A 27,961-nucleotide genomic window follows, 5' to 3' on the forward strand; every position below is an offset into this window, starting at 1 on the left:
TTATATCCAAGGCACATCCTCTGCGGAGTCTTAATTTTTACGAAAAATTTAAAGCGAAGGAATTTAAAACGATTATGTTCCTCTTTAACGATACTAAAAAAAGAAGTACAAACTTGCAATTGAACCATTTCGTTTCCATATACAAGCTGTGATAATTCGTACAGCGAGCTTTTTCCGACTGCGCTACATTCAAAAGCTTATCTTTATGTCTTGGTAATGACTGTACATAAAATTTTTTTTACAAAAATCTAAAATTACAAACAAAATTTGCATCGATTATACTTTCATTGAGATTAGAATTCACGTGAAGGATGTATGTCTGAATATTTCCATCGGAATTGTGGGTAACATCTTCGGGCAGAGCTTGAGTAGAGACTACATTTATGGGTATAGCTTTAATTAAAAACGCCCTATCATGATGTAACATACGGACCCATAATCACTAACTAGAGGTATTTGCCAAATTCCAAGAATTACGGCAGTTATGGAAAATCACACATATAAGGCATCTGCGTAAAAAATTTGGTGTTTGTAGGTTTTAGTCTCTTAAAGCTAGGTGTTCATACGGGCAGGCAGACAGACAGCTTTGAAAATAAAAACATGATTGGAATGCTAGGGTCGAGCGGGCTCTGTACCCGCTCTTTTTGTGTCTATAAGTATTTTTGATATGATTTCTTGACGATAATAAAATATGTAAAAACTTGTATGTGCAGCCATCACCTATACATAATTAAAAGCTATTCAATGTAATTGTTAATTGTTAGGGCTTGTATACATTATTAAACTGCTCTTGAATGCGAAATGTATGCAAAGGTATGTGTGTGTATTTATACATAGGATGTACATACATATACACTAGCGGGAAACAGTTACAACTATTGCTTATCATTTCATTATAACTCCAGAAAATTGTGGAAACACAAAATATCATTACATTTAATTTATTATTATTAATATTCATAGAATAGAGATTCTTCGAAAATAGATACACATGAATTGTTCAAAACTTAACGAAGAAATACATTTCAACTTAATTCGTTGTATCGGCTGCACAAGTTGTAGAAGCACAATATGCTGGAAAAATACTGAAATTGATGCTTATGTTCGATCGATCTCAATCGCCCGTTTTTTTCTTACGTGTTTTTGTTATGTTTGCATGAACACGAATACATCCTATCTTACGATTGATGTTTTTTCATTTTCTGTTTGTATGTATGATCATTTTTGTATATTAAATTATATTGCAATTGGCAATGCTGCGTTTTTATTTGAATATGTATGAATGTATGTATATACAGTGATTCCACAAGAGTGAAAATAAATCCATTTTCTAGCGTTGTCCCCTAATAATATATATGTAAAGCACGCCTCGTTTAATTTATGTTTTCCTTTAATGTTATGTTTGAATTTTGGTATTTTTACTATGAAGAGGGGAACAAAAAAAAAAAACAACATAAGGTAGTCTTAAATTAGCCTGTGAAGAAAGTGTTCATTTCATTGTTTATTTTATTACCAAATACGTCGTGAAATATTTAGCCCCCGCCCTCTCTGAATCAAATGTCTACAACACTTCTCTATGTAGTTATGAATAAAAAGATTGAGCAAATAAAATATATGCGTCCTTTACATAAATTTGAGAGACCAGACATGTAAAAACACTTTCATGACAAACATTATATGTATATATGTACATACATATATATTATTGATTTTTGTGTACCTTGCAATTGTAGGTTTTAATGTATCTTATATATAATAAATACATACATGTATGAATGGCAGTCATTAAGAAAGTCGTTAGGGCTTTTTTCGTTTTTTTGTTGCATGTTTCCCTCCTTTTTAACATTTTTTTTAAATCGTACTATGCTATTGCCCTATAAGCTTATATTGTAGGTGCTTAAAGGTAGTATTTATTTACAAATTAGAGAAAAAATATTTTGAAGATGCAATGCATGATGTATCAGTTAAGAGTGTGGACAACAAAATGCGCGAGTACAGTTTATTTATATTCTATGTAAAAGAAAAACCACACGTTAGGAGAAAGATGCGGCAAGCCTCTGGCAATTTACATATGACAGACTGTTGCTTAGCAATTGTTGCCACAGCCTAAATTGTCAAAAAGCCATATTAAACACAAACTGTACTCTCATAAATGTATATATACGACGAAGTTGGCTGTATTTCAAAACACTTGGTGCTCTCAAAAGTATGTTACAAAAAGCAGTCTCCCGGGTCTCAAAAGAGCGCGTTGTAATTTTTTGTGCGGTTGCTGCTGTTATGACTGTTACTGTGGCCATTTGTTTAACTGAAGATTGCTGCTGCTGCTGTTTATGTTTTTGTTGATGTAGTCCTGAGTGTGCCTAATTAGTCGTTGCAGTAGAGGCGGAAGTTGAAGCCGATAAATGTTCGCGCGGTCATCGGCGTTCATCTGCAGGGTTTGCAGGATTGGTTTTTTTCAATGTTTTGTGTGAGTATATTTATGTTTGTATATATGTTTAGAAAATAGAAAAAGAGAGCATATTATATTTGTAAGAGTTAGTTAAATTAGTTGCGCTTAATTATCTAGAGGTATAATAAATAATTTAATTATTTTTTGTATTTTTTGTTTAACAATTGCAATTAAGAAAGCACTACAAAACAAAAAGGAAAACATAAACAGACTATACTTAGAATTTAATAAACTCAATTAGATACAAATGTCTAGTAATTTAGGTATTATTATTGTTTTTATACCACGTACGTAAAGGGTAAAAGAATAAACTAGTTTTGATACAATATTTATTTGCAGTTTTGTTTTCATCGCAATTGCGACGATCAATATAACATAATTACCTAGTTAATATATTTACTTAAACACAAATCGACCATTTTATGCACAAGCGCCAAAGCCATAATACAATGTTTTCTTAATATTCATCCCCTAAAAAGCTAATATTTTTAAAGGTTGATCGCTCTTAAGAAAAGAATGAGGGAAAATGAAAAAAGTACTACAAAAAACAGAGAGGACTGATACTGAACAGGTAAGCTTAAGTCGCACATACAATCGGAAATGTTTGAAGAAGAGCAGGGAACATTAAAAGCACATAAGTTTAACGCTTAAATCCTCAATAACCGCACTTCCTCCCCGAAAAAGTCATTCAACTACATTTAACTTTACTGTTTCAACTATTCCTGTAGTACACCAATTTGACTACTTGGGTGTTCCCGAAACATTTTACCAATTTTTGTGTTCCATAAAAATATTTCCATTACTTTGCACACCCTGGGATCACCAGCGGAACATAGAATGAGTAAAATATATGAGTAACAAAAATATAGAACTTTCCTCTGTCAATATACATGTATGTATGTATCTTCTCACCTCTTCATATGATTTATTTATTTAGAAAATGTTCCGCACGAACCTACATCAACAACAAAAATCCTCACTTGACGATCTTACTAGACCTCGCAGGTGATTTTCCAGGAATAGTAAATGACCGTTTGACATTCATTCTCATTACCTTGTGGAAAATGGTCAGCTTATGCTCGGCAGGATAATTATTTATGTAAATAAAATAATGACCGAAATAATTCAAAAAGAGAAATGACAAAACTTAATAGATATTCGTTCATCTATACTATGTACCAATAGCATTTTTATACTCTGTACATGAAATGTTCAGGAGTATATTAGGTTTGCGCGAGCCGAAAAATGTAACAGACAGAACGAGGCGTGGTAGACCCCACAAAGTATATATTTTCTTGATCAGCATGACAAGACGAGTCGATCTAGCCCTGTCTGTACGTCTGTTTGTCTGTCTATCCGTATAAGCACTTGGATCTCAGAGGCTAAAAGAGCTAGAGACACCAAATTTTGCAAAAAGCTAGGGGCACCAAAGTTTAGTCCCAGATGCCTTATGTGTATACGCAGAAAATGTGTACTTTGGAGTTTCCCTCCCTCCCTCCTCTCCCCCGTAATTAGTGATTTTCCATAACTCCCGTATTTCTTGGAATTTTTCATTGAAATTCGGAAAATACCCCCAGTTATTATTATGAGTCTGTATGCTAAGTTTCAGCATGATATGCCGATTTAACAAGTTATATACGTGCCATATATGTATGTATGACCAAGCAGTACCCGCAGACGAGACATACACACACATACACGCATAATTATTCTACACATATGTACAGAGTATTTCAAAGTCGGGACACCCGACTTTAGCTTCTCTACTTGTTTTGTTAAGCCTATGAGATCATGGGCTTATTAAATTTAATTAATGGCGTTTGCCGAATAAACGAGACATGTATACAAATTGGTAAAAATCGATCAAAAATAAGATTCGGTGGTCATTTTTAAGCTACTTATATTTAGAAATAAGTTGAAAAACTTTTGGAATGCCATAAGAATTGTCTCGACATACAACAAACTGTGAAACTATGTGAAATGAAAACAAACATAAAGGAATTGTCAAAAACTGAAAGAATGTCACAAATTGGAATAATACAAAATGGACAAAAAGGAGCATGTTTTGCATGCAAGTGACACTTACCATGTGAATCGACGACTGCCGCACCGCTGCTCACCACAAGCGGTAGTGACTGTTGTGCCATTGAGGCTCCAACGCCTACACCACTGCCCATAGCACCGCTGCCACTGCTGGGCGTGGAGGAAGCCGCCGTGCTGGCCAATAAACCAGCTGCACCACCTGTGCTGCTACCCGAGCCTGAGCTGGGACCTCCACCGGCTCCGCCTGTACCGCTGCCACCAGCACCCGCGTTTGCCGTGGCGCTTGTACCGCCTGTGTTGGTGGATTCTTCCGTGGTACGCTTAAAAAAGTTATGTTGCAAGGCATAGTATGGTGTGACACGCGTTTTGGGATCGAAGTCTAGCATGCGCAATATAAGATCCTTAAACTTTAAATAGTCGGACACTGAGTGACCTGGCTCATCCAGCCGGCGACCGCCTGGACCGCCCGTTTCTACGCCAAGAATATCGTGCAGCTTTCGAGAGCCCGGCGGCTTGTACTTCCGCCCATTTTGGTTCTTCTTCAGGACGTAGGTGCCGTCCGTGACGATCTTATCGAAGAACTTGCGCGTCTTGTGCGCCTGGTCCAATAAATACTTGGGTGGCATTCCCAGCACCTCGACGATTTTATTCATCTGATCGACTTCGTTGCATCCAGAAAAAAGCGGCTCACCTGTGTGCATTTCGACAAGGATGCAGCCAAGTGACCACATATCAATGGCCAGATCGTACTGTATGCCCAACAGCACCTCTGGAGATCTGTAGAAACGTGACTGTATGTACTGGTAGATCTGAAAAAGAAGAAAGGGATTGAGTTTTTAATGCCGAGGCCTAAAAACATTTTAATTGAGATACTTACTCGCTGACCCAGTTGACACGAACTACCAAAGTCTACGATCTTAATAGCTGAACGTTTCGGATTACAGAGCAAGATGTTCTCGGGTTTCAAATCACAGTGTATAATATTCAGTTCGGGTGTGCTTAAAAAGAGCAGCGCTGTACACAGCTGCTGTGCGAACTTGCGAGTGAGGTTCAGCGACACGCCACGGAAGTTTGTGTTGCGCAACAAATCGTATAGGTTGTACGATAGCAACTCAAACACGAGACATAGATGGTTACGCCACATAAAATGACGCTTGAGCTTGACTAAAGAGGTGGTCTGGTACAATAATTGTATAAAATATGATGGAATTGCTATGGATGCTTACCGATATAGTACTTGTTCTCAGCATCTGCACGGTTCATCATCTCCAGGAGTTTCACTTCAATTTGTGCCTGATTTAGGAACGGTTTCTTATTTTTAATTATTTTGATCGCTACATGGCATTGCTCTTCATGGTCGTAGGCCTTGACCACTTGGCCGAAGCTGCCTTTTCCTGTGAAAATATACATTCAGAATTCCTTCATACATATTATCCTCCAGTATACATACCGATTAACGAATCAATTTCATAGCGATCCAAAAACTTTTCGCCATTCTTTATAATATAATCGTGATTATCATCATCATAGCCATCGTTATACAGTTTGCGTTCCTTCTTATTTGACGAATCTTCATCGCCCTGTGTCTGTTGGGCTCGACGTTTCTTTTTTGCATAGTAAACCTGTAAAAGAAACCACATCGATTATTCCGCATCTAACGCAATCGATGACCTATGGCAAGTCCATTGCCCTCAACTTATATCAAATATAGACAATTTGTTCAAATATATACTTAGTTGGATTGCAAAAATTGTTTTTGAACAGATTATTTATTTTCGTAACTATTATCCCACAATTTTCTTGTTTTAATTCGGATCAAAGAATTCGGCCAATACAAGCACCACCCACCCCTTACACATGTAGTCAATGCTGCCACCCTATCCTTATTTCCACTTCATCAAAGAAAAATGTAAACATTGAATGCCGGCGACAGCGAACAACATTAACAACATAAACCCATTCAACATAACCCAGCTTCACTAGTACAACGTACTCCGCTCCATATCATTGTTAGTTGGCTGTGGAAAAAATTTCATATGGAGGCAGCTGGAAGGTGGCGAAAAAACGTTGTTGCTAACGAGGCGCGCGAACGTTGGTGCGAGCGAGACTACCACGTGCGAGTGAGACTTCCTATGGAGACGCAGCTCGGCTGCTTTGCAGCGCTTTAACCTCAGTGTTGGTGAAACGTACATATGTTTCACCAACAAAGCTAAGAGAGAATGTTGCTGAGCCGCCTGAAAGAAGGCTGCACAGCTTGGCATTCGTGGCGTCACATTGTAGAAATATAGGTAGGGAGCGAATAAAAATGCACGAAAATGGGTGTCGTCATTTGCCACTCGTTCCTTATCGTCTGTGTTGTTATTGGGGTTGAAGGTGTTGTTGGCAATGACGTTTTAAGGCGAACAAAAGCTAAGGCTGAAACAATAATAGAGAAGCGAACATCGACGTCACAGTTAATCTGCAAAGGTTGTTAATGGCGTTCCAAACTTTTTTCTCTGCGCGTGTGCCTCTTTGCGGCAAGAACGCGTTGCATGACGCTGATAAAGCCAGAGGCTATGCTAACATGGTAATAAGCATAGGTTGCGATGATTTTGTGTCTTTAGAGCTGTTGAAATAGCATTAAAAAAACAGTAGAAAAGCTAATGTCGGGTGTCCCGACTATAAAATACTCTGTACATATGTGTAGAACAATTATAGAAATGCAAAAATTACGAAAATTATACAAAAAGAAAGAAATAAATTGTTGATCGCTTTTATCTCCATGTAACACATGTAAAGCGTGTATAACCGCACATTGACATAGGAATTGTGTCTACGTGGGTCTTTGCTTGTCTATATGTGTCTGCAAAGGCAGCAACAACAATAGTTGCGCGCAGAGCTGAGGCAGAGATTACATATACATACATATAACTTCCTGTCATTATGAAACTTGGACACATAATCACTAACTGGAAGTATTTGTCAAATTTGAATAAAAAATTTCAAGAATTGCGGGCGTTATAGACAATCAGTAATTTCGGGGCAGGGAAGGAAATTCCAAAATACAACGTTTTCCGCATTCATCTAAAGTACCTTTGAATCAAATTTGATGTCCCTTGGTTTTGTAGTCGCCGAGACATAGGTGATTATACGAACGGTAAATCGGAAAATCCCCCATAGGGTGGAAGTGGAAGGGGGGAATCAAAAAATAAACGACATAGGGCATCTTTGTACAAAATTTGGTGCCTCTAGCTCTTATAGTCTTTGAGATCCAGGCTACAATACTAGATTGACTCGTCTTGTTATGCTGATCAAGAATATATATGTATACTTTGTGGGGTTTGCCACGCCTCCTTCTGCCTGTTACATTTTTCAGCTTGCGCATGCTAATATACTCTTGTACATTTCATATACAGAGTATAAAAAGCAACATATTCCAATATGCCTGTTTCCATTCCGTCTAGAAGTCCTTTACATTTCCATCTTCATATTTTAGTAGCTCCAACTTCATTCTACAACTAAGACTTGTCGTATACACATATGTTTTTTAGAAAAACACAAATATTGGAAAACGTCTCTTATAAGTAAAATAATAGTTTACAAGTTGTTCCATATAGTCAATGCTTTGTCGGAAATAATTCATAGAGTGCTCTTCTTTATAGCTTCTACTCATTGAACCATTGCATTGTGTTATGGTGGCTAACTAAAGAGTGCGAAGGAAGTTTTAAGAAATTATCGAGAATTATCTGCGAGCTGAACGATATAAGAAGAACGTGTCCAGGAAACACAAAATAATCTGTCAGCTAAGCAAAGAGATAAGCAAAACGGCAAAAGTCAGCACCGAATCAAGTCATTGAAAGCGATGGAACAACAGCGAAGTAAGAAATTTCCAATATATATGTAGCATAAACATATAATCATTGAGCTTCGTATTTTTGTCGACACAGATGAAGCTAACGAGGACGCTAGTAGTTTATGCGGAAACCGCGGTCGCCTGTTCTACGTACGAGGATCCCGTCCTGATGTGTTTGACTTTAATAACTACATGCAACAACAGCAAGGAGACAAAGAGGAATGCGAGTTGGATTTACGCATCAATCAACAAAAAAGAAATAATGAATCAGTTTCACAAAAAGTTGTTAGTGTAAAGCCGCGCAAAGGGAGAGGAAAAAGTAGTAAAACAAACGATAACGCAGCCAAAAAGCAACAAGAAATGGTCCGGTTAAAAAAATCACCTCTGGAAGAAATTCCACAGTTAAAGACCCCTGCCAAAAAACAACGAAGTATAAGCTGCACACCCTCCAGCCGACACACAGGGCTGCCCCAGCTAGATAGTCGTCACCGTCGCTCAAAAAGTTATATCTCCATACGGGGGCTGGAACATCGAATCAGCGCAGTAGTTGAAAGTGCTCTCAACGAGCGAATGGAGATATTCACTGCAGCCCAAGAGGCCAACTTACGCAAATTGATTCAAGTCGCAAGGCATGTTGAATTTTCGAATACAGACAAAAATTTCAGCAACATTAATAGAGTTCAGGGGCACCCGCTGTTGTCGCATGGGATATTAAAGACTCAAGCCAACTGCAATATATATTTAATGCACGCCTATGTTCTGTGGATAGCAAAGGAACTAATGAAACCACGCACTTTTCTAATTACAGTTCTGGGAATCATATTTTTAGCTATGGCGCTGTGGATGCACCGAATGGGTATGCCGAAAAGACGCATTCGTAACGCGTTTCGAGCCCTATTCGACGAATATCCAAAGTCGACTCTAAGTTGGTTTGGTTGGATATATTGGCAGGATTCCAACTAAGTCGACAAGTTCATTCTTCAAAATTAATTTGATGGTTCTTTATTTCGTTCATATTCTATTTAACCTTTTGTTAAGGGTTTTAGCTGTAACGCAAGACACTAAAATCAAACCCTTACTCATTAATATATTGACGCTGCTGCATATATTCAAAATGAAAAGTTCACCCAACTGCTTCTATAAGGCCACTCTCAAATTGCCATGATGTAACCGTGCATTCCAAATTTTAGTACAACTTTAATAATTAAAAACAATTCGACCAATAATATGAAGTTCTTAGTTGTGGGTGTTAAAACATTTGTATTCGTTGATTTAGATATCAAATCAAAAATACAAGAAGGCGAGAGAAATACTCGTATTTTTAGATTACTTAAACAGGATTCAAATTGCGTGTCACTGGCACATGCAGCATTTTGTGGACGTCAAACTCAAATTCAGGGGACGAGACAAGGGTAACTGTAACCGAACAGAAAACGAGGTCAAGGACGGTCGACATTATTGTCAACGGTTGGCGCGTAAAACACAACGCGCGCTTTATTTCGTTTCTTCTTTCCTGCGTTTGGCCATCTATTTAGGTATTTGCTTATATGATTGGCAGCCATGTGTCAAGTGACAATAAAACGACAATGGTTGAGTAGGTAGCTGTGGCTGGGGCGGTCAGAACGATTTATCATATAAATAAAAACGAGAAGCTGCCAAAATGTTGTTGCCAACCAAGGTATTTTACTAGTTGTTGCAACTTACTTCATTAATGTGCTTGTAGGTCTTTATCAGGTCGACACTGAGCTTTCGCAAGGGTGCGGTGCCGGGATCCCGAAAGTGTGTGGGAATACGCGCCTGCATGGCACGTACCTCCGATGAAGACGAGGGACTAGAGTGCTGCGAGGTATAATAAGACAGAAGAAATAATCAAGAAGACAATAATTGTTGTAATTTTCGATGAACTCACATGGTGCATGACATCACGATGCGTAGCAGGCAGATCCTCCTCCACCACAAAGCGTCCATAAAGTGGAGCATGGCGTTGTCGGCCACCTCCACTAGCCTGCGATGAATCAACGGCAACGGCGCCTGCACTGGACCCATACGCAGCGGATACTGTAACGAACACGGAAGAAGCAAAAGTGGTTGGGTGTAAAAAGATAAATTAAATTGTCAAGTGATTGAAAACACATAAAAAGTACAGCAAGCACAAATACTTTATTTTTAATTTAATCAATTAAGTAAAAGATATCAAAACAAAATAAACAAACTTAATCTGCCTAGGGCTTAGGGAAACCTGGATACCATGTTTGGTAATTCTAGGTTTTGTACTTTCTGAGATCCTTGCGATCATACAGATGGACGGACAGACGGACATGGTTATATCTACTCGTCGTCTCATACTGATCAATAATATATATACTTTGTGGGGTCTTCCACGCCTCCTTCGCCCTGTTATATAATGATCATAATGAAATTTGGCGTACGGACTTTTAATTACTAACTGTCGGCTGTCTCAGCTGAAGAAGTCGTCTTGACTTGAGTATTAATGCCATTGTTGTTGCCGTTTATTTAGTTACCAATAAACTAAATTCGTGGCTGCCAAAAAAAGTACTATATGTACGTTACATATTAATATGCAACATGTACATAGTTTCTTCCTTTGTGAGATGCTTTTATTGACTTGGAACAAGAAGCCACAGACGAAGCTAGTTTTTGACTTTTAAATCTTCATTTGCCATAGTACATACACATATGCCACAGGCCATCAAATTGAGGATTGACTTGCGTTTCATTATTGTTAAACTGCATTTCCGTTTCTAAACTCTACCTATCGGTTTTACAAATATATAATGTTTTGATAAAAAAAAAGTATGCACTGTGTCACTGTATAAAAAAATGAGTCACTGTATTTTATTATTTCTTAAAATATCAATAACTTCGGTCAAACATTAGCAGACTAATTTATATACATACATGTACATACATAAGCGCATAACATATTTGAGATGCAGAAAAACTAATGTTCATGAAGAACTGTCAATTTTAGTTTAACTTCCTTCTTCTTTTTTTGTTGTTCTTCACTGGCTAAATCATTTTAAATATTTCATATTAATATGTACTTTACATATGTGCGTCACACACTCGTAAATACATTAACTAATCGCGCCAACTACTCGCGCGATCTGCGTTGCGTTAAAATAGAACACAAACTGTGGCAGGTATTTAGCTGGGACGACGACGGTCCCCAATCATAGCAGTTTTATTTATAATGCAGCTTCTCAACAATGAGTGCATTTGTAGTGCTTGAATCTGTTGCAGTTGAATAAGAGCTCGTAAAAGACACACACTCCGAATTGTTTATACCTTGACAATAATACAATTTCAAAATATATTGTTTTAATTATATATATTTATTATATAAAAATATCAGCGAGGCTCCCACATTTTCAACTTCTTAATAAAGTATTCGCCGTTATGCTCCTCATAATGCGTGTTTACTTTGGTAACAGCATCTTCATTTGATAAAAATTTTTATTGAAGCGCAACTCTGAGTATAAGGATTAAATAGACGTATTTTAGGCTAGGTCTGGAGAGTAAGGTGCGTTTTGAAGCAGTTCAAAGCATTATTCATGGATTTTAGCAATGCCAACTCGTTGTTAAAACAAGTAGGGAAGCTAAAGTCGGGTGTCCCGACTCCGAAATACTCTGTACATATGTTTAAAATAATTATAGAAATTTAAAAAATTAAGGAAATTAAAAAAAATCGTTTTTACCTCTCACGGTGTTCAAACTCACGTAAAGGGTGTATAATTGCACATTTACATAGCAATGCGTCTATGTGAGTGTATGAATGTCTATGCGCGTCTATTCGTGTCTGTGTGAACATGTTTGCAATCAACCAAAACACCAGCACCAGCAATTATATTTATGGCTATAACTTCCTGTTAAATAGGTCTATCATAATGAAACTTGGCATTCGAACACATAATCACTAACTGGGGGTATTTGCTAAATTTTAAAGATCACTAATTGCGGTGGAGAGGGGGAAGTGAAAATAAAGGCATCTGGGACTAAAATTTGATTTATTTATTTATTTATTAACTTATCCTAGCGTTACAAGTACGAGATTACTTTCTAGTTATTACGCTAGTCATTACATATTCATTTCGATTTCATTCAGTTAATTGATAATTTAATTACAGGTTTAATTTAGTTTAAATTGACATTTAATATTACAATTACATTGAAGAGTTTCACAATTTGCCTTAGCTTTAATTATTATTGCCTGGCTTTTATAGTCTCTGAGATCCAGGACAGACAGACAGGACTAGATCGACTCGTCTTGTCATGCTGATCAAGAATATATATACTTTGTGGAGTCTGCCACACCTTCTTCTCCCTGTTACATTTTTCAGCTCGCGCAAATTTTCGAACTCAAACTTAGCAAATTTAGTTATTACAAGTCCAAATGCCAAGTTTCATCATGATAGGCCGATTTAACAGGAAATTATAGCCATATATGTACATAAGACCAAGTAGTGCCCGCAGCTGTTGTTGTTGTTACTGCTGTGCTCAGGCACACGAGACATACACAGCCACGCACAATTATACACATACACGCATAATTATTCTACACATATGTACAGAGTATTTCAAAGTCGGGATACCCGACTTTAGCTTCTCTACTTGTTTTTTATCAGCTCTTAATCTCTAGTTACAATTAAGAAGAATACTAAGTCACGAGTTTCATAGAAAATTGATATTTGTGCAATTTATCCATTTACATTTTAAGTGTGAAACACATATATTATCTCCAGAAAAAAAAATCGAATTGTCAAGCAGATTTATTTATTAAAAGCCGTATCGTTGTGTTTTGGTGAACTTAAATTTAATAATATCCTAAAATGTCCCGCGGAAACGAGTTAAACACAGAAAATGAAATAAAAATCATAACTACATATGGTTGTAACATTAAAGTCGGTGTTATTGTTAAAGCACTAATCAAACATCGGAATACCGTCTCAAACTTTTTAAGATTTCCGAAACAATAAGCTCAAAACCACCGGAAAGGAGTGGGGGTCCTATAGTTGGTGACCGAACTAAAACGCATATTCGAGCTTTGGTAACCACCAAATGAATGAGCTGCACCCAAGTCAGGGCAGAATTAAAGAATTAACTGGGCTTCTGTTGCAACAAATTTGCAGAAAGGAAATGGGTCTCAAATATGACTCCAAGGTGCATAAACCAAACCTATTGCACCGATATAAAATGGTCCGCCTTGCATTTTACGAAAAATACAATTTTTGGGACAGGGAATTTAAAATGGTCAACTTCAGTAATTAAAAATTTTTAATGGCCAAGATAGTATTGGCGCGACCCAAGCGATCCCCGACAGATTTGAAACATGCAACCATGGTGGAGGCTCACTCATGATATGGGTGGCTTTTAGCTCCTTTGGAAAGTTTCCAATATGCTTTATAGCAGGTCGGCTGAATACGAATTATTACCTATAAAAAAATAATAGTAACAAGTCGGGTGTCCCGACTTTGAAATGCTCTGTACATATGTGTAGAATAATTATGCGTATATGGGTGTGTCTGTGTATGCCTCGTGTGCCTGGGCAAAGCAGTAACAACAACAACAGCTGCAGGCACTGCTTGGTCAAACATACATATATGGCTATAACTTCCTGTTAAATCGGCCTATCATGATGAAACTTAGCATACAGACTCATAATCACTAACTGGGGGTATTTTCCGAATTCAAGATTTCAAAAATTCCAAGAAACACGGGAATTATGGAAAATTACTAATTGCGAGGGAGAGGGGGAAGAAAGGTGAAAGTCCAAATATAAAAACAAGATAGAACGCTACAGTCGAGCAAGCCCGACAGTAAAATAGCCTGTACTCTCCACAAAAAAGAAAAATTAAAAAAAAAAAAAATTAAAAAAAAATTAAATTATTAAAAAAAATTAATGAATTAATTAATTAAATTAAATTAGAATACATGTTTATGTTCAGTTTTAACAGCATACATTTACATCACGTACCTATGCGTGTTTATATGCGTGTATGTATGCAGCACAAAGTTGAACCAAAGCAGCAACAACAACAGCTGCGGGCAGCGCTGCCGACAGAGGCAGCGCATGAGCAGCGATTTTACTTATGGCTATAACTTTCTTCAGAATTGACCTATCATGATGAAATTTGGCATACGGACACATTAGTACTAACTGGATGTACCTACCAAAATTGATTTCAAAATTCCGAGAATTACGGAAGTTATAAGAAAAAACAGGAATTGCGGGGGAATGGGGGGGTGCATCGAAAAAAAACTCAAACTCGTACTTTCTCGGTCTTAGGAAAATATGGAAACCAAGTTTGGTTATTCTAGCTCTTATACTTTCTGAGATCCTTGCGTTCATACGGACAGACAGACGGACAGACGGACGGACGGACAAGGCTATATCGACTCGGCTTCTCATCCTGATCAAGAATATATATACTTTGTGGGGTCTGCCACGCCTCCTTCTGTGTGTTACATACATGCGCACAAAACTAGTATAGCCTTTCACCCTTTGGGTACAGGCTATAAAAACAAGTGAAAAAGCTAAAGTCGGGTGTCCCGACTATGAAATACTCTGTAACTATGTTTACAATAATTACAGAAATTAAAAAAAAATAAAATAAACTCGTCCTTTCTCTGACCTTGGAGAATCTGGATACCAACTTCAGTTATTCCAGCTTTTATAGTTTCTGAGATCCTTGCGTTCATCCAGACAGACGGACGGACAGACGAACGGACATGCCTAGATCGATTTCTCTCGTTATGCTGATTCAGAATATATATATTTTATGGGGTCGGAGATGCTTCCTTCTGCATGTTACATACTTTGCACAAACCTAATATACTCTTTTTTTAGCCTACGGGTACAGGGTATAAAAATTTGATCCATTTTACCTCTCTCGGTATTCGAACTTACGTAAAGGGTGTGTAATTGCACATTTACATAACAATTGCGTCTATGTGAGTGTATGAATGTCTATGCGCGTCTATTCGTGTCAGTGTGAACATGTTTGCAGTCAACCAAAACACCAGCATCAAGAACAGCTGCGGGCAGCGCTTGGCTATAACTTCCTGTTAAATCGGTCTATCGTAATGAAATTTGTTAAATTTGAAAGATCACTAATTGCGGTGGAGAGGGGGACAGAGGAAAATTCCAAAATAAACAATTTCTGTGTATTCACATAAGACATCTTGGACTAAAATTTGGTGTCCCTAGGTTATATCGGTTATAATCAAAAAAATAAAACAAACTTGCATAGCGTACACACATAAGGCATCTTTGTGCAAAATTTGGTGTCTGTTCCTCTTATAGTCTCTGAGATCCAGGTGTTCATACGGACAGACGGACGGATAAACAATTTATCAGTTATAAATTTTCCATGGTGAATGCGCCGAATGAATCTTAACATTAGACACATAAGCAAAGAGAGTCTGGATACAAAATTCAAAGCTGAGGTACTTTCCTCCTTGCGATCTTACAAACGGTCGGACTCGTCTTGCCTACTGAACAAAAATGTACATGTAATTGATTTTGGAGGTTTGGAACGGCTCTTTCGGTGTGTAACATAAATTCGCACTAAACAGTATACCATTTTATAACTTATACTTACATTTCTGTTTGTTCTTATCCATAACGCCGCCACTGTTTGTATCCTCTAATCTATACATGTGGCTGGCTTTTGGTAATATGTAATTCTTTATATTGTTAAATTTATAGATATTGCGTTATTTGATCATAAAATCTGGGTACGTTGTAAAAAAAAACAATGCAGTTTGACGTTGGTTGATTTCAAATAGTTATTAATTAATATTATTGTTTATGAGTAGGATTATTGCTCCGTTTCCTTTATTATTGTTGTTACTGCTATTGCACGGTTTTGCTTATCGTTGCTTTATGTTTTGTTTTATTTTAACTGGGCTTAACAAAACTTGTTCGTTTTTTATACCGATGTATGTATATGTAATATATACATATGTTTGTATTATTTATATACACACGTATATATCAATTTAATATGTATTAATGGTTCCTAATAACTTTGTTTACCTATTCTTGCGGTAATTGTATGTATACGTTGAATTTCTTGTTTACTGATTCTAGTGTTCAGTTTTTTAGTATTCTTCGTTTTACTATTTTTTTTAAAATATGAACACACGTTAAAAGTCTTTTGTAAAACTTGCATTGCGTTATGTACGTGAAATTGCCAGGAGACAGATTGAATTTTGGTGCGTTGTTTTGATATTAAATGTAAATTATTTATTTTTTAAATTTATATTGTTAATTTACATTTACTATACCTATCCGTACTTCTTTTATACGATAGAAAGTTATTAGCGCTCACACACACACACCACAAGATCTCTATCAAGTGTGCGTACGTGTGTGTTAAGTTGGTGGTGTAGCAACCACAAACTCACACACACCCTTCACTCCGGGTGAAAGGATACAAATTTTTGCTGCAACGATTTGCCACCAGAGCAGTTTTAAGTTATTGTTGATGCTTTTGTTAGATTAATATTGTTTTTTTTAATGCGAAGTATTTTGCACATTTTGCGTAAAAACATTTATTCCGCACATTTCCGGAAATGACAACGGCAGAAAATGGTGCACGGTACAATAAAAATGCGTACTGATTGTTTCTTGTTTAAATATTGCTCGCTAGCTTTCAGCAAGAAATGCAATTAAACGTACTATGTGGTTATTATTATTGCTGTTATATTGAATGAGCAATTTTGTAAATTTCATAAATAATTTCCTCGCTGATGTCGATACTGCCGCAAGTCGTTGATGTTATGTAGCGGTCGCAAAACTGGTGGCACGGAGCTTTGTTTAGAAGCAGTTTTTTGTTTTTTGATTTGCTGCGTATCGGCAATTCTGCCATCTAATGGACAACTGCAGCTGTTTGCTGCCTGATTGTTGTTTAATGTTGGCAGCGAACTTGCACTGAATCTAATTGGCTCCGTTGATGTCGCTGTTTTACATAGTGTGCTGAAACAAAATAAAATAAGGGATCAATTATGTAGTAAAAATAATTTTTTGAGAAATTTCAGATTAAAAATTCAAATGAAATAATTTATGTACAGTGGCGAGCACTTGTGGATACATGTTTATCACTTTTCGTCTATTATGCCTATGACTTCTATAAAAATGCATCAATCCTTGTAATTATTTTTTTGTTTTATTTATTATAATTACTTTAATAAAAAAAAATGGTAACTGCTTTTTAAAAACATAATTTTAATAACAAAAAATTAACTTAATTGGATAAAGTCAATGTATCCACTTATGCACGTTGGACCAAATAAAAAAAAAAAATTATAAATAAAAAAAAATCGAAAGAAAGAAATGCTAGAGTCGAGCGGGCCCAACTCTTAAATACCCAGTACCCATTTCCGAAAAAAAAACATTTTTAACAAGTAGAGAAGCTAAACTCGGGTGTCCTGACATTGAAATACTCTGTACATACAATGTGTACAATATTTATAGAAATTAAAAAACGTTTAAAAATTCGTTCGATCGATTTTACCTCCCTTGGTATTCGAACTCACGTAAAGGGTGTATAATTGCACATTTACATAGGAATTAATTAAATAAAATAAATAAATATGGAAATAAATAAATGTGGAAAAAGTACACATTTCTGCGTAGTCACGAAATTGACCTAGGTCTTATAGTTACATCGGCAGCGCTGCCGGCAGCGGTACAAGCAGAGCATGGGCAGCGCATGAGCAGCGATTTTACTTATGGCTATAACTTTCTTCAGAATTGACCTATCATGATGAAACTTGGCACACGGACAAATAAGCACTAACGGGATGTAGCTACCTAGTTAGTTATTATTAGTTCGAAATTCCAAGAACTACGGGAGTTATGAAAAAAAAAACCACGAATTGCTGGGGAGTGGGGGGGGGGGTGTATCAGAATAAAAAAATAAACTTGACCTGCCTAGGGCTTATGGGAATCTGGATACCGAGTTGTGATTATTCTAGCTCTTGTACCTTCTGAGATCCTTGCGCTCATATAGACGGACGGACGGACATGGCTATATCGCCTCGGCTTGTCATCCTGATCAAAAATATATATATACTTTGTGGGGTCTGTCACGCCTTCTTCTGTGTGTTACATACAATCGCACAAAACTAGTATAGCCTTTTACCCTTTGGGTACAGGCTATACAAAATATCCGATTATCGATGTTGTCAACTAAAACATCGATGTTTTCGATATTGCCCAAACATCAATATATGTTGATATCGATATTTTCCCAGCTCTAGTACATATTTGAACCATGGAAAATCACTTATTGCGGTGGAGAGGCGGAGGAATGGAATTCGGAAAGTCCGAGATATAGATAAATATTCGAACGAAAAATTCTTCAGAATTTACCAATCCTGATGAAACTTAGCATATGGACACGTAATCACTAACTGGATGTAGTAATCAAATTTTATAATTCCAAGAATTACGGGAGTTATGAAAAAAAAAACACGATTTGGAGGGGAGTGGGGGTGCATCGCAAAAAAAACTTTAACTCGTGCTTTCTCGGACTTAGGAGGATCTGGATACCAAGTTTGGTTATTCTTGGTCTTATACTTTCTGAAACCCTTGCGTTCATACATACAGACGTGTGGACGGGCAGGCGGACATGGCTATATCGACTCGGTTTGTCATCCTGATCAATAATATATGTACTTTGTGGGGTCTGCCACGCCTTCTTCTCTCTGTTACATACATACCTTCGCACAAAACTACTTAGTATACCCTCTCACCCTTTGGATGCAGGGTATAATAAAAGAAATTCGTATAGCGTACACACATACGGCATCTATGTGCAAAATTTGGTGTCTCTAGCTCTTATAGACACGAATAGACAAGCATAGACATGCATACACTCACATGGACGCAATTGCTATGTAAATGTGCAATTATACACCCTTTACGTGAGTTCGAATACGAGAGGTAGAATCGAACATTTTTTTGTTTTAATTTTCCTAATTTTTTTAATTTATGTAATTATTCTAAACATATTTACAGAGTTCTTCGAAGTCGGGACACCCGACTTAAGCTTCTACACTTGTTATTGCAGGGATTCCCCCTTTCATTTCAAAACAGTACGATCACGCTTGTAATTCGGCTTTTTGGTTGTAGATGTATTCTTTCTCCAAATGTGCATGTGCGTTTATGTATATAAATACCCTTGCGTATTAATTGTAAAATGATGTATGTACATATATGTATATTTTTAGACGCAGCAGCACTTTTTGCACAGTTCACAATTTATGGGCTTCGACATCAACAGCTACAGCTAATGCCTACGCAAACATATACATACGTACATTTGTATGTACATACAAAAGCTTTACTTCTTCAGATGCGCACATACATACATAGTAAGACTAAAACTTTTGTGATAAGTGAAATGTTTTAATCATTGAATGAAATTAAATGGTTAAAAGTGAATTATACAAATTGCAGTTCCTACAATGGCGTCAAAAGAAAATAAACCATATAAGGAATGCTACTATGAAGCTTCAAGAGCCACGAAGCAGTCAAAAATTACCGATTTTTTTCCCACGCCTGTTCGTCCGCCCGTCTGTCTGTATGAGCGCAAGGATCTCAGGAAGTACAAGAGCTAGAATAACCAAACTTGGTATCGAGGTTCCCTTAAGTCCTAGGCAGGTCAAGTTTATTTTTTTATTCTGAAACCACCACCCCCCCCCCCCCCCTCCCACTCCACCGCAATTCGTGTTTTTGTTTATAAATTCCGTAATTCTGGGAATTTTGAAATTAATTTTGGTAGGTACATCCAGTTAGTATTAATGTGTTCGTGTGCCAAGTTTCATCATGATAGGTCAATTGTGAAAAAAGTTATAGCCATAAATAAAATCGCTGCCTGCAGCTCTGCCGGCTTTGCTGCTTTGGTTCAACTTTGTGCTGCATACATACACGCATATAAACACGAATAGGCAAGTGATGTAAATGTATGCTGTTAAACCGAACAAAAACATACATTCTAATTTACTTTAATTACTTAATTCATTTTTTTTTAATAATTTAATTTTTTTTTGTTTTTTAATTTTCTTTTTTTGTGGAGAGTACAGGCTATTTTACTGTCGGGCTTGCTCGACTGTAGCGTTCTCTCTTGTTTTAATTATACCCTGTACCCGTAGGGTAAAAAGGGTATATTAGGTTTGTGCAAAGTATGTAACATGCAGAAGGAAGCATCTCCGACCCCATTAAGTATATATATTCTGAATCAGCATGACGAGAGAAATCGATCTAGACATGTCCGTCCGTCCGTCTATCCGTCTGGACGAACGCGAGGATCTCAGAAACTATAAAAGCTAGAATAACCAAAGTTGGCATTCAGATTCTCCTAGGTCCGAGAAAGGACGAGTTTTTTTTGAATTTTCACCCCCTTCCCCCGCTACAGAATTTCGTCAATAGCGTCCACATTTCAAATGCTACCTAAACCAAACTTTGCACACATAATATATATATACTTTTCTACTGTTGTTCAAAATTTTATTCAATTCTGTCAATTCTAAGAAAAGTTATTAGTGAAACAAATTCTCGCCAGTACAACCTCCACAAACTGCAGCAACAAGTTCGCTCTTCTTCTTCCTCTTTTTGCTGCTGCTATGGGCGCATATAACTCAGTGACGGAAGTTTACCTGGGTACAGGGTATTACACTGTCGGGCTTGCTCGACTGTAGCGTTCTCTCTTGTTTTGTGTTGTGACCTTGATTTGTTAACATTTAACATAGCACAAAACAGTAACGGGATTTTTCTAACGGTAGTTGAGTTCGTTTTACATTCGCTAAAAACGCTGCATTTTTTTGGCTCATCAGAATAGGTTCACAACTTCAGTGTTACTTTGTGATCGACAGCGTGAAGTAAATGGGGCCAACTTCTTTTCAAATTGGAATTGGAAGTATTTACCGTTCTTTTTTTGGTGGAATGGGTCGCGGAAAACAATTGAATGACTTTAAAAAAGGTCAAATAAAAGGTTATCTCAATTCCGGCCTAAATCAGCGCGCAATTGCACTGATAATCGGCAGAAGTCAAAATGTTGTTGGTAATTTTGTGCGCAATGAAGAATTTTACGGGAAAAATATGAAAGGAGGGGGTCCGCATGCGACAACTCCAACTGACAGGAGACTAATCCTTAGAACCGCCTCTAATTCCCAACGTTCTGCGGCTAAAATCAGGGAAGAATGCGGTGTAACCGCAAGTTTGGCAACGGTAAAACGGATTATTCAGAGTGCCAAGCATTTGAAGAGACTAAAAATAACAAGTAAAAAAGCTAAAGTCGGATGTCCCGACTTTGAAATACTCTGTACATATGTTTACAATAATTATATAAAATAAAAAAAAAAAATAAAAAAAAAATTGGATCGATTTTACCTCTCTCGGTATTCGAACTCACGTAAAGGGTGTATAATTGCACATTTACATAGCAATTGCGTCTGTGTGAGTATATGTATGCCTATGCGCATCAATTCGTTTCTGTGTAACAACAGCAGCGAGCAGCGCTTGAGCAGCGCTGCAGCAGCAAATATATTTATGGCTATAACTTCTTGGTAAATCGGTCTATCATAGTGAAACTTGGTATACGGACATATAATAACCAACTGGGGGTATTTCCAAAATTGTAGTTCGAAATTCCAAGAATTACGGGAGTTAGAGAAAATCGCGATTTGCGGGGGAGAGGGTGGTGGGAGGGAAATTCCAAAATACACATTTTCTGCGTATTCACATAAGGCATCTGGGACTAAAATTTGGTGTCCGTAGGTCTTATAGTCTCTGAGATATAGGCGACTATACGAACGGCGTTATGGAAAAACCCCCATAGGGCGGAAGTGGGGGGGGAAAATCAAAAAAATAAAACAAACTCGTGCAGCGTACACACATAACGCATCTTTGTGCAAAATTTGGTATCTCTAGCTCTTCTAGTCTCTGAGATTCAGGTGTTCATACGGACTGACAGACAGGGCTAGATCAACTCGTATTGTCATGCTGATCAAGAATATATATACTTTGTGGGGTCTGCCACGACTCCTTCTGCCTGTTACATTTTTCACTTCCCGCAAACCTAATATACTCTTGTACATTTCATGTACAGAGTATAAAAATTCCTTCAAGCCCCAATTTTTGCTGTTTTATTAACAATAAATTATTGCTTCTACAAAAATTTATTTGATCAAAATCGACGATTTGGTTGAAAAGATATAGCTATTTGAACTTTTGATAAATCGTTGAACCTATTCAGTGCTCGTTGAACCCTTCAGAGCGGCAGTGTACATTATGTACAATTTCAACAGCATACATTTACATCAGAATCATGTGAATGTGCTTGTATGCAGTAAAGAAATAAATCAAAGCTGCAGCAACAACAAAAGGCAGAGCATCATGCAGAGCTTCGGCAGGGATTATATTTATGGCTATAACTTTTTTCTTAATTGACCTATCATCATAAAACTTGGTAGACGGACACATAACCACTGACTGGATCTGACTACCAAATTCTGGAAGCATTTGCCAAATAATTCCAAGAATTACGGGAGTTATGAAAAAAAAATTATTTTATTTAAATTTTGGTGTGTCTAGCTCTCGGACAGACAGCGCTAGATTGGCTCGTATTGTACATTTCATGTACATAGTATAATTAGGTTTACCGTGTCATATCATTTTTCAAGTTAGGTGCGACAATTTCAATAGGTGCAACTACCCACATTCTTTTAGTTACGATTACTGAGTTCTAACTGTACATATATTTTTAATCAACATGACAAGACGAGTTCATATAGCCATGTCTGTCTGTCTACGCTCTCGTCGGTATGAGCGCAAGGATCTCAGAAATTATAAGAGCTAGAGTCGGGCATCCCGACTTGGAAATACTCTGTACATATGTGTAGTATAATTATGCGTATCTAGGCGTGTATGTGTGTGTTTGTGTGTGTCTGTGTGCCTGTGCAAAGCAATAACAACAACAACAGCTGCGGTCACCGCTTGGACATATATATATATATACATATACTAGCAGGTATTCCCGTCTTAACCCGGCTCAATATGATGTTTCTTATTGTATTTATTTTGTGTGTGCATAACCTACCCATATGTTTTCACCATATAAGTTACCAGTAGGAAGGCATTTAAGGTATTTAAATGAACATTTTCTGTTCTTCACAAAAAATTTTTCAGTAGTCCGTTACATTTTTGTTCTTGCCAAACTATTTTGTTCAACGAACATGACCACTATAACAAATATTTTTTAAAGCTCGTTTTCCCCCCTTTGGAGCTGGAATTTTCCAAAAGCCTTTCTTCGTGTGCTCCTATACTATGATGAATACTATGAAAGGATACTTGAGTCCAAATTTCATCTTTTACCGTTTGGGCTGTGCGTTGATCACCAATTAGTCAGGACAAACTGTTTTATATATAGAGATAACGCAACGTTTTAAGATAGACTATGTGCAAAGAAGGGGAATAATTATAAGGGTATATCCTAATTTTAAATTCACATTTGAGTCTTTTCGTGCCATATTGAGTCAATACGGTCACGCACAAGCTCGGAATATGAAACACGGCACTCGTGTCAATGCCGTGCAGCGATGAGCCACGATCAAAAAGCACTGACAATTCTCATCTCAATTTGCTAGAGTAAAACTTTCGATAGTTGAAGCCACCGATACCATCAAAATATCGAAGTTTGAATGCAATAAGCAGAATATTTAAATAATAAAATCAAATTATTTATTGAGATCAATAAGAACAAATCATATACATACATACATCTGCCCGCAATGCGAAGCAGAATATGCGTAGCTCCGTTATTCGGTTTCTGCTTTACTATCGCTTACGCAGTCGTTGCCTAGCGATGGTAACTGTAAACTTTAGGCGTTTTGCCTTTGCAATTAACATTAAATGGTCAAAACGAAAGAAGAAGAGCGAGCCAATGACTTGCAGTTGTTGTTGTTTTTAGAGCATTATTTTTTTTACAATCAAACAACTGTGTTCGATTGCCCAATGTATACATTAATAATACGAATGTACATACATGCAATATTCATACACAGGCATACATACATACATATGTATGTATGTTTCTCTTTACTTTTTCAACCGTACGTAGAGAACCGCACACATAGACACGAACTGTTGCTTGTTGTGTGTGTGAGTGTGTGTATGTGATGTCCCCAACTATTTGATATTTGTTGTTGCTGCATAAAGTTATTAATGAAAACCCTAATGCCAAATGCACTAAACAAAGAAAAAATTACTTTTAAAAATGTTATATAATTTTCAATTAATTAACATTTCTTGCTCTGTCAGTGCAAGACGAATGTACATACATACATATGTAGATGCATATGTACATACATAGATGTGCACATATGTATGGACATTCACACATTAGTGTCTCACATTTTGCTTTGGCTATTTCAATCGTTTGCTCGCAACTACACGAACAGCTGTTTTCATGTGTGTGTGTGTGTGTGTGTGTGTATGTGTGTGTGTGTGTATACTTAGTTGTCCCCAACTGTTTGATATTTTGTATTGTTTGTTCTCCCTGCTTTTGTAAAATGCATATTTTGAAAATCCTTGAATGCAAAGTTGTAGATTTAGTTACGTAGATTACATTACCCAAATATTAAATCGATCGGACTAAATTTATAACACAAACTTTTCATTTCAGCATCCTAGCTTTTACCGTTTGGGCTGTGGGCTGTTGACGCGGTTTCCTTTTGGGCCCCAAGAAAACCCCAATAATTCAAGCTAAAACAAAAAATTAAAAAAACCGATTTTGCAGTTTTCTTTGTATTCTTTTATTGATTTTAGAAACCAAGTTTTATGTCGATCGGCTAAAAAATGCCGATTTTTCAAACAAACTTTGGAGCTCGTTTTCCCCCTTTGGAGCTCGAATTTTCCAAAATCCCTTCTTAGTGCTCATCTACACCATTATAGGATACTTGAGTCAAAATTTCAGCATCCTAGCTTCTACCGTGTGGGCTATGAGCTGTTGACGCGGTTTTCTTGTGTGCCCCAACATTTTTTTACTGGAAAACTCCCATATTTTAGGCTCCAAAAAAATATCAAAAAACCAAGTATACAGTTTTTCTGGGAGTTGTTCTGAGAGTATACAAACTAAGTTTGAAGTTAATCAGATGAAAATTGTAGAAATTTGTCATACAAACGTTGGAGCCTGTTTTTCCCCTTTGGAGCTCGAGTTTTCCAAAATCCCTTCTTAGTGGGCACCTAGACTATGAAAAGATACTTAAGTCGAAATTTCAGCCTAGCCTAGCCTTTACCGTTTGGGCTGTGCGTTGATCACCAATCAGTCAGTCAGTCAGGACAAACTGTTTTATATATATAGATATATAACCAAGCGGTGACAGCAGCTGTTGTTGTATATATATATGGTTATAACTTCCTGTTAAATCGGCCTATCGTTATGACACACGGACTCATAATCACTAACGGGAGGTAATTTCCGAATTTCAATGAGAAATTCTAAGAAATACGGGAATTTTGGAAAATAACTAATGGGGGGGGGGGAGGGGAACTCCAAAGTACACATTTTCTGCGTATTCACATAAGGCATCTGGGACTAAAATTTGGTGTCTCCCTAGGTCTTATAGTCTCCGAGATATAGGCGATTATATGAATAGAAAATCAGGAAGCCCCCATAGGGGGAAGTGGGGAAAAATCATAAAAATAAAACAAACTCGTATAGCGTACACACATAAGGCATCTTTGTGCAAAATTTGGTGTCTCTAGCTCTTATAGTCTCTGAGATCCAGCTGTTCATACGGACGGACAGACGGACAGACAGGGCTACATCGACTCGTCTTGTCACGCTGATCAAGAATATATATACTTTGTGGGGTCTGCCACGCCTCCTTATGCCTGTTACATTTTTAGCTCCCGCAAACCTAATATACTCTTGTACATTTCATGTACAGAGTATAAAAACTGCATACCAAAAAGGAAAGTACCGGTATTTTCCAATGAGGAACACAGAAAACAGTATTTGCACATATAATTTTTTTACAGGGGTACTTCGTGGGGTCTGCCACGCCTTCTTCTGCCTGTTACATTTTTCAGCTCCAGCAAACCTAGTATACTCTTGTACATTTCATGTACAGAGTAAAAAAACTTGTCATTCTTGGGCTTAGGAGAATCTGTATATCAACTTTGGTAATTCAAGCTCCTATACTTTCTGAGATCCTTGCGTTCATACGGGCGGACGGACAGTTCCATATGGACTCGTTTTATTACACTGATTAAGAATATATATAATTTGCGAGATCTGCCACGCCTTCTTATGTGTTGTAGCAAATCTTAACGATTAGATTATATAGTACCCTTTAACGCTTGGGGTAAACCTACTATATAGTATATGTATTGGTATGTTCGTACGTTGATGTGAGAAGGGTGCCGCTAAATGTATTTATGTCTGTGTTGCCATGTGTGCTGCTGCTCCACATTTTAGGTGAGACTAAAAATACAGTGTAGGCGGATTTGGTCTCTTGCTGATTAGACACAAAATAAGCGAAAGCAACAACCGCAAAAGTAAAAGCAGAGCAGTCTTGTACGTTAAAAAACACTTAAAATGAAGATTGCGCAAGAGCCAAATTAATTAAAAAAATGTAGATATAGAAAGAATGCTTTCATCTTGGCGTTTTGGTCCATAGTAAAATCGACGCTCATAATATAATATATGAACGATTTCATCGTATATACATAAATAAATACATATGTATATTTATATTCAAATATATCGAAGTGGGTAGAGATGGCGCAACAAAGCGCGGCAGACGGCTGTGGTGCTTGCTGCTTTTCTCGTAGTTTGGCTCAAAGTTCATTGATCTATTTTGCCGAAACACTCGCAGTCGTGCCGCCTCGGCGCACACAGTTTCAGCTTTTAGGACTGTACACCCTCTTATCAACCTGTGATTGCTTCAACCAAACACACTAGTTAAATGCTTAATAAGCCTTTACGATATTTACAATAATATTGATTAATTTAATGACATAGAGACGTAACAAGGTGATTTCCAAAGTGAACAGGACCTTTGGAATAAAGCATTTTTTGATGGAGCCATTTACAAATGACTGGTATCTGGTTGAAAAGGTACCGACTTCCGCTAAAAATGTAATGATAAGAAGCGTCAATCAAAGAACCAATATTAGATTGTGTTTGAAACTTAGTAAATATTTTACCGAAACATTTCAATTAATGAACCAAGTTTATGCGATCAAAAAAACCTGAAAAGTTTGTAAACAGATGCCATACACAGATATATGTATTATTTATGTATGCATCCCCAATATTGTGACGCGGAAATTTAATTTTACATATCTTTATAGCATTAGGAATTGCTTTCTCTACTTTAAATTTTACCTGACAATTACTTGTAGGTATATTTTTTAAGAGTCGGACGCACATGACTCGAATTTAATTGTGTAGAATAAAGCATCTTTTTAAGCATTACGAGACAAATCGGTCTAGACATGTCCGTCCGCCTGTGTGTATGAATACCTTTATTTCGGAATCGGCTGATCCCGTATTGGTATGTAAACGTTTTTTATTTTATTTTTTGGATTTTTCACCTCCATC

At 37.0% G+C, this 27,961-nt stretch overlaps 2 protein-coding genes across 5 annotated transcripts in view; one reads left to right on the forward strand and one right to left on the reverse strand.

Moving 5' to 3' along the window:
- The window catches only part of LOC115629895 (serine/threonine-protein kinase minibrain), a 51,652-nt gene that overhangs the window by 13,924 nt on the left and 9,767 nt on the right, over window positions 1-27,961 (reverse strand). For 2 of the 3 annotated variants that reach the window (XM_030526493.1, XM_030526494.1), the window contains exons 2-8: window positions 15,947-17,325; window positions 10,234-10,382; window positions 10,029-10,163; window positions 5,943-6,114; window positions 5,719-5,886; window positions 5,370-5,656; window positions 4,536-5,301 (exon numbers count right to left, since the gene is read on the reverse strand). In XM_030526493.1, coding sequence (XP_030382353.1) covers window positions 4,536-5,301; window positions 5,370-5,656; window positions 5,719-5,886; window positions 5,943-6,114; window positions 10,029-10,163; window positions 10,234-10,382; window positions 15,947-16,004 — 1,735 coding nt within the window. In that variant the 5' untranslated portion in view covers window positions 16,005-17,325. Of the gene's footprint in view, window positions 1-1,050; window positions 2,429-4,535; window positions 5,302-5,369; window positions 5,657-5,718; window positions 5,887-5,942; window positions 6,115-10,028; window positions 10,164-10,233; window positions 10,383-15,946; window positions 17,326-27,961 lie in introns of those variants that run through there. The other variant, XM_030526495.1, reaches the window with a different exon arrangement.
- On the forward strand, window positions 2,370-9,550 carry LOC115629897. Of its 2 annotated transcripts, none has more exons than XM_030526498.1 (3): window positions 2,370-2,467; window positions 8,134-8,349; window positions 8,419-9,550. In XM_030526498.1, exons 2-3 carry the CDS (start codon window positions 8,334-8,336, stop codon window positions 9,285-9,287), a joined length of 885 nt encoding a protein of 294 aa, XP_030382358.1. In that variant the 5' UTR covers window positions 2,370-2,467; window positions 8,134-8,333; the 3' UTR covers window positions 9,288-9,550. The 2 variants fall into 2 exon arrangements, with proteins under 2 accessions (XP_030382358.1, XP_030382357.1); XM_030526497.1 differs by lacking the exon at window positions 2,370-2,467 and adding an exon at window positions 8,039-8,055.

Source organism: Scaptodrosophila lebanonensis, unplaced genomic scaffold, assembly GCF_003285725.1.
Source record: "Scaptodrosophila lebanonensis strain 11010-0011.00,11010-0021.00 unplaced genomic scaffold, SlebRS2 tig00000168-arrow-arrow-pilon, whole genome shotgun sequence".
Lineage (NCBI taxonomy): Eukaryota > Metazoa > Arthropoda > Insecta > Diptera > Drosophilidae > Scaptodrosophila > Scaptodrosophila lebanonensis.